The 7,977-nt window shown below is 41.5% G+C and overlaps 1 protein-coding gene across 1 annotated transcript in view; it reads right to left on the reverse strand.

Moving 5' to 3' along the window:
* Positions 1–5,766, reverse strand: part of acer1 (alkaline ceramidase 1) — a 7,190-nt gene extending 1,424 nt beyond the window's left edge. Inside the window, exons 1-6 of the mRNA XM_008297287.1 lie at positions 5,702–5,766; positions 3,317–3,429; positions 3,066–3,180; positions 1,363–1,501; positions 233–370; positions 7–144 (exon numbers count right to left, since the gene is read on the reverse strand). Of these exons, the coding sequence (XP_008295509.1) occupies positions 7–144; positions 233–370; positions 1,363–1,501; positions 3,066–3,180; positions 3,317–3,429; positions 5,702–5,708 (650 nt within the window). The 5' untranslated portion in view covers positions 5,709–5,766. The remainder of the gene's footprint in view (positions 1–6; positions 145–232; positions 371–1,362; positions 1,502–3,065; positions 3,181–3,316; positions 3,430–5,701) is intronic.
* Between the last annotated feature and the right edge of the window lie 2,211 nt (positions 5,767–7,977).

A 7,977-nucleotide genomic window follows, 5' to 3' on the forward strand; every position in this document is an offset into this window, starting at 1 on the left:
ACTTACCAGATCCCGTGGAGGTAGCAGAAGTTCAGCCGCTGCCAGAAACTGCAGCCAACGCGGTCACTAATCCAGCAGGAGATGGCGAGCCCCCACAGAGCAACCGACAGCTTGGCGAGACGCAAAACCTTCTGGTCAGTGCAGCTGGCAAGGAGAGAAAACTGGTGATCACACGACATCAAAACTGCACCACGTGTGGCTACAGTTTCCAGAAGAAGCATCTTTTTCTTACCATCTCATCTCCAGAAACAGGGTGTAAAGCAGATGGAGGCCGAAGCAGTTTAAAGCGTAGGCATTGACTGTGGGTTTGACGAAGGATGACACCGAGGAGACGACGGTGATCACCAGGACGAGCTTTGAAAAAGTGGACCTGTGGTCGAACAGAGAGAGGGAGGAAAAACTGTCAGTGCCAAAGAAAAGCTGACAAACAGAGTCTGTTGTCTCGAAGCTGCAATAGCTAACATCATTTTGTTCGGTTGATATGGCGACGTTGTTGGGAAATATTTGCATTTAGCAGATATTGTGCAACACTATCTTTCATTGGGACGCTGCGATTGTGACGGCCTGATGAATGCAGGTCCAATATTGACTTTTCTTTTTGTGGCTAAAAATGCTCCACCATGTTCACCAGTGTCACTACTAGTGGCTCAAAGGTCGTGACAGAGGAGTGAGACGCAGGGTGAAAGAAAAACAAAACATGAATCATCACAAACCGAATAAACAAATACCCTGGAACGTGGCAGTTAGTGTAGTACGTGATGAGGATGTGTGATGTTAGCCATGTTGAATGGCACAAAGCCAACAAAGAAGCGTGGGAGAGAAGAGGCAACAACATGTGTCCAGGAAATCCCAGCGTTTAATGGAGCTCTGTGACTTTCCAGCATGAAATATTAACAGTCACTTCAAACAGCGGCTCAGTAATCCCTCCATGTCCACGAGGAGCAGCCCATCAGCTTGAGAAACCTGGAACATCCCAGCAAGGTTATTGTTGTGTGGGATTGTTTTCAGGTGCTGATCAAATTTTAATTCCTCATTTCCACCTTGCGGTTAAATATTTACACGAGTTGGGCGGGGTTCTCCTTTTCAGAGCCCCCTGTTCTGTCATGTTCAGGTGATGGCTGCAGCACCACATTGTGTCTGTTGTGACAATGACGCCTGCCGGAGCTGTCGGACTGGATCCGCAGCCGACGCGGGTTTGGTTTCACAGTGGCGTGCCTTGGAAACACTCATTGTTTCTCGTCTTGTTAAAGGATTATTGGGTTTTGCGGGAGTCCGTAGAAACACACACATATGAATTAAAGGGCTTGTGGAAACATAAATCAGGCACCTGTTGCTGGGTTATTAGTCACAAGGCCAGCGTACCTGTCTTTTATAAACCAAGGGAAGAGTTTGCGAGGGAACCAGATGGCGTATCCCACCGCCAGCACCCACAGGATCGACAGCTCATCCAACATCTGACCAACGAAACTGAGAGTCATGTGGAAGTACGCTGAGAAAATCCCTGCGAAGAACAGAGAACAAGTCAATTTACTAGAAGAAAATAACACATGGGACCAAATAAACAGGACTGAGTGGTTAAAAGAGGCGTGTTAAAAGTTTTACAGTAAAACTGTTCCATGGTGAATGGAGTCAGAGACGAAGGGAGGACGACGAATATATTTTCTCTGTATAAATCTGGGCTTATATTTGACATAATTTCTTCTCTTATTGATTAAAATAAAACAAGGAGAATTCTTCTTTCGCAAAACTTCCTTGAAAGACGGCTTCCTGCATCCTGACTACTTTCTTGGTTGATTTATGAATAATTTAGTCTCCATAATGTCAGAAAAGAGTCAAAGATGTCCATCACAAATTGAAATGTCCTATTTGTTCAACCACTGACGCAAAAATACAAAGATACTCGGTTTGTTTGAAAGATTAAACAGATTAGATTGTTAGAAAATAAAACAAAACGTTTATTACAGAAAAATGACAGCCTATGACGGATCCTAATATTTTCCACCACACTGCCTGTGCTTTCTAGCAATTCATTTGTATGTGTACAATATAGCATCTAAAACGATTCATCGATTTATGTACATGTCAGATCACTACCGCACCAATACAAGACTCGTCTTCAGAAGGCTTCGTGGTCTTATTTAAACTGGACAGACACAAACCAGGCCTGCGACGCTCAGAGCTTACGTGTAAATGCAGCGTGCATCCAAACCACTCCGCTATCACATCGACGGCAGATTTATGATTTGTTCAGTCATCCATAAAGAAATCAAGACTATAAAAATGAAGTGCAGGGTTGGTGACTCCTGTTCACATGTTAACACAAGGCAGTGGTGCTCAAACTGCAGGGCGGGGCCCCCTGAAGGGACACAGGGCCACTGCAGGAGGGGCGTGAACGACCAGGAGAAAGATATGAAGTGATATCGGGTTTGCTGATGCTATCGTGTTGATCCTTTATTAATTAAACGCGGATCCTTTTTTATGAGTCGCATTTCCGGGTGTTAATGATTGATTTTAATTTCAGTGACCTCTGGTAATGTGCATCTTTGAGAACCACTGATGTAAAGAAAACTTTTACATTTCATGCCTATAACTTCTTGTTATCTTTCAGTCGAATTTACTTCCTGCAAAAAAACAATAGCGTGGGACATCACGCCACACAGAGATCTGATATTTCACACAAAATGCGGTGCAACAAGTTTCATTCATCATCCTGCCGTTGAGGACAAACGAGTGCACAGAGTTGTGGCTGTGAGTCACCACTGAGCTATGGCTTTATGGCCACATGTAACCGTCTTTTCTCTCGTGACGTCGGGGTTGGATGCTCCTTCCACGCTTGTTTTGTTTACATTTTTTCTTCTGGTAATTTCATGTTTACCTTGAGATGAACTGTAGGTTTTTTTTTTAAAATCAGGCAAAGTACGGAGAAAGGCAAAGTTACACAAGAGTTTGCATAAAAGGCTAAAATGTTTATGACTTCATGAGAACACACCTCAAAGTCTGTGAGGCAGGGAGTGTGGAGATTATGATCTGACAGTTAAACATTAACAAGGAACAAATCGACCTACCTACAAAAATCATCATGACCCAGACCAGGTGGATGGCCAGGTTTCTTTCTTTGGCATACGGGTGCAGAAGGTAGAGCATGATGGGAGATACGATGAAGAAGACAAAGCTGCTCGTCTGCAGGGGAAACGTCAATCATTTAATCAATCAGCCAAACAAAAGGGGGGAAACATGGTGGTAAATTGCAGCTAAGTTGCAGGTGCTGGGTGATTTTGCTGAATGTTTTCTGAGTGATGTATTGACCAGGACTTACAGTGTTGAAGAACTCCACCACATGCTCAGAATGCCTGTAGTTGTCTTCGCACCAGTCGATCTCTGAGCTCTCGTAGGAGAAACTTCCCGCCATCTTCTCAAGAGAATAAACGCCTGAGAGACAGCGAGAAGGGAAACAGCGATCACAGACTTCCGATCGGTCAATAATAAGCAACACACCTGCAGTTCTACAGATTCAAATAAAGGTGCTTCTGCCAGTTTCTCTCATAGAACAATATTTGTATAGGTGGTTTATGGAAATCAGTTCCCATTTCCCCCCTCAGTTGTATTTCCAGTGTAGTACCTGCATTTAAATGTGGGCTGGCAGCCTTTCACAACTTTATTTAAATAGTTATTTAAATGTGCTGTGAGATGTGTGAGAACTACAACACTTTCTGAGAGTTGGACATATCCAGACTTTTTACTGCATCCTACACTTCCCACAATGCATCAGGAGGACGTCTCCACATAATCCTGGCGTTATTCAGCTTGTTTTACAGGCTCAGTGATCTCGCTAATGTCAACTAATCCTCAAGCGTAAAACCAGAAATACTACATAGTGTGACTGTGTGATCATAAGGATGTGTAATTTCATAACTGTCATTCTTATATCTCATCATGACAGAGTAAAAAAAGATGCAGATACTGAGATTTAGTATTTAAAATTAAAGCCACCTTTACCATCAAATTAATATTAATGCACCAGATCATTCTAATCCAAGAGTAATACAAATAAAATATTCAGAAATTCTGCATAACATGTACAGATACTTTCAGTATTTAAAACTATATGTTGATGCTTGTTTTAAGTACAATCCTGAACGCATGACTTTCACTTTTAACTGTGACACTGCTTATTTTACAAAGGATCAGATTAGAGAAAAACTACTTTTATGACTTACTCAAACATGGAAGCTCCTGTAGAACGGATTAGACTGCATCTGACTTTTCAATAAGACGACCGATGGCGGTACGATCACTGAAGAACTATAATTAAAGCGAACGTAGCATTTGCTGCATTGGTGAAGACCCCCTTTGGTGAAAATCAAGCAGTCTTTTGGCGTGTTAACATGCCCTTATGGGGCTTTTTGTACGCTGAAAGACACACAAGCAGTCAAAGCCATGGCTGTCCAGGGTTTCATACACAACAAACCAAAGGAACAAAACCTGGGCTGTTATTTACTCTCTAATTAACTCTTTAGATTAACCTGAAGCTTTCACGTGACTTTTTCAGACCTTTTCTCCGACCTACTGATTGAAACAGGGTGATGGGTTATGTTCCAGTATTGGCCTTATAGCTGTGGAGCTCAATCTGGGGATGTTGTTTTCAGGTGGAACAGCGTTTTAGTCGGGCCTCGATGCTAAGTTTTATAAATGTCATGGAAGTGTTACTTGAATTCTATGTTTATGTCTATTTAAACTGTATTGAGGTCAAATAGCGGCGGTGCTGTCTTCATGTATGCAGCCTAAATAGGGAGGAGCAAAAGTTGAATAACGGGTATGATGTAGTCACTGCAAGCTTATTTCAGTGATGAAAACTAAGTCACACATTCTGCCAAAGTCAAAAACATTGTAAACTTCAGAAAGAAGCAGATCTGTCCTAATCTATGGGTGCAACTAATAAAAAATGTAATTCTTTTACCTTAACCTCTTAAGACCCGAGCTCTTGTTTGATATGCGTTTTTTTTTTATTAAGAATAGAATAAAGAATAAAAAATATAAAGACAATAAAAATATATAAAGATATATAAATATATGTTTACTTAAAAATTAAAAATATAAAATAATTTTTTAAAAAAAGTCCTGCATTAAAGTACTTCACTAATTTCTAAACAGTAAAATACAACACATTTAGTATATTCTATCACTGGTTAGCAACTATTGATGCACAGCTGGGACAAGCTGTTTGGCAGGTAAAGGTGGAGTCAGTTCAAATACTGATATCTACCTGGTGAACTTCCACCTGCTGATCACTGATCTCTTGTCCTCATCCACACAGAAACACACCCATGAATCTATAAAATAACTGGGAACTGAAGTTTTTAAATGAATGTAGAGGAGAAACTGACAATCCTTCACAGGCTGACCTGAAACACCTTTTACCATTTAAACCCTCTGCTGCTCTCTGGGCGTTTATACAGCAGGTAGCAGAATAAATACAGCAGATATGACAAACAGGTGCGGTTATGTGACAGTAAACTGAGTTAGTCCAGGTTACATGAAGCTGATGAACAGTCACTGACAGCAGAGCCGCTACTGATCGGAGGAACAAAGGGAATATTCTGGTGACTTCTTGTCACAGCTTCAGCATCAGTGTTGTTCCAACAGACTCATGAAAAGTAGAATGAAACCCAACAGAGAGCGACAAAGTGTGAGCAGCTCTTACCTCCCATGCTGCTCGCATCCAGCCTCCCGCCGCGCGCTCGCTGCCTCGCTGCAGGTGCAGCAGGTGGATTTAACGGGGCGGAGGATCGGGACGGTCCGGTTGCACGAGAGCGTGACGTCACCGGCGAACGGTTTCACATGGTTGAGTCGATACGTCATCACGGTGATGGGACGGAGCCGTGCGCTGTTGTTGTTGTTGTTGTTGTTGTTGTTGTTTTTACCTCACTGAACAAAGTCTGTGAACTCCACCGTCTGGAGTCCAGATCCTTCACATGGAAGCTGTAACGTGAACGAGCCACTCATAGATGAAACCGATACCTTGACCAGGTGTTGCAGGCAGTTGCTGTGTAATCTCAGGTCTTCCGCAGACAGGAGGCTCAACCGGTCCATCTGCCCGTGCAGATGAGCAGGTATGTGCAGGAGGAGGTGTGTGTGGTTCATTCCACTGCCAGGCCTGAGTATGTGTGTTACTAACGCACTGGTGGAGGCACAAGTGGTATTTCCTTTCCTTTTGTCTTCCTTTGTTTTATACTGTCAGTAAATGCAGCAGTGTAGTTTTGCATAAACAAAACTGCCTTAAGCTGTCACAGAACACATTCTGTACAGATTAGCAAGAAAATACAGTGAGTGAGTGTTTATTATGCAAACTGGTACAAATCAGTGGCAAAGTAATCACATTTACACAATTAACTTTGGTGGTACAAGTACTGTATTTTACTAATTCTGCTTCAAGTAGTATACACGAATGAAAAATGAACGACATCTTTCCGATAATAAAACACAAGTATTATATTAAATGACTGTATTCATATCACTGATGCACTAGTACGTGGTTTTAGTGTTGCATTTTTTAAAATCTTATTTTGATTACAAATAAATTTGACTGCCCCAATGATGATTAAATCTCATCTTAGCCAGTAAGGGATTTTATTTATTTTATTTTTTACTATGAATTGAAATCTTTAGCTAAAATGTTAAATGTTCATGTCACATGTGTACATACTCATATAAGTTATTCTTTATTAGATCTTTATTTCTAGCCCCTATTGAGCTGCTGTAAAATGTAAATTTCTCCCTTTGAGGGATCTGTGAAGATGATCTTGTCTTTAATAAAAGTTCAAAATTTCCCTTTAAACTGTAGTGGAGTGGAAATATAATATAATGAAGACGAATGAAAAGAACACTTTAGAATTGAACTTTAGTGTAATACTTGTGTAAAAGTACTTCCACCATACACACTGCCGTGATGATCACTGATCGCTGAGCCAGCATCGTGCTCTTAAATAATCTCTCAGGGGCCGAAAGGAGCACAGAAAACCTGGAGTGTCGCACCAAGCGAGAGGCTTTGGTCAATCCAATTACAGCAGGCTGCAGAGCTTTAGATGAAGTCCTGGCTGCTGAGAGTGTGCTGCAGATACGACGCTGTTCCCTGACTGCAAAGAACATAAAGAACATTAACACAAATAAAGAGCTTCAGATGTTCTGACACTACAGAGTGATGCCACGCTCAGCTGGATGTTACATGACAGCACAGAGTGTTGAGTGTTGTGTTTTCTGCAGAGACTGACACTAAGACATGACTATTATAGTCACTACTCAATCTGGAAACTGGTTCAGCTGAAATTGGCCAGCTGCCATGAATATCGTCTGTATTACAAATACGCTTGTCACAACAGCTGGTTTATGAACAGACTGAGCAGAAACAGAAAACCTCCATCCTGCCCTGTGAGCTCCAGAGTTCAGCCCTTCAGGAAGAAAGTACGAGAAACGTTCACATCATCTCGGCTGCATCAGGACATCATGTAATGCAGGGTGCTGCTGCTGCTGCCGATGTGTTTATGTGCAACAGATGAACGTGTGGGAGGCTGATGTGATGCTGCACGTTTTATGTTTGCTGTGGTTGGATGTGTTCTCTGGTTTTTATGCTGCTGGTTTTCGGTGCTGTCGGGTTTATGAGACGTTTATCAGCTGCATGTGTCTCAGGTGCTGGAAACTTGGGAGAAATAAAGTGTAAGTTGACCTTGATTGACTTTTTTCACTTTTAGAAGAAATATCTTCATTTCTACGATCCTGAAGAAATCTGTTATGTCAATATGCATTTCCATTTGTAGTCCTGTGGATGCAGTGGATGTCAACTTCTGGTTATATGCACCATTTTTTAAAAACTATTATTTCTGTGGCTTGCTTTGTGTTTTTGCATTTAAAATATCTTGCACTCTGTCCTATCTTTCACTGTGCCTTATTTATGACAACTAAAATGTAATTTTTAAAAAATAT

The sequence above is a fragment of the Stegastes partitus genome, unplaced genomic scaffold (genome assembly GCF_000690725.1).
Source record: "Stegastes partitus isolate 25-593 unplaced genomic scaffold, Stegastes_partitus-1.0.2 Scaffold1206, whole genome shotgun sequence".
NCBI lineage: Eukaryota > Metazoa > Chordata > Actinopteri > Pomacentridae > Stegastes > Stegastes partitus.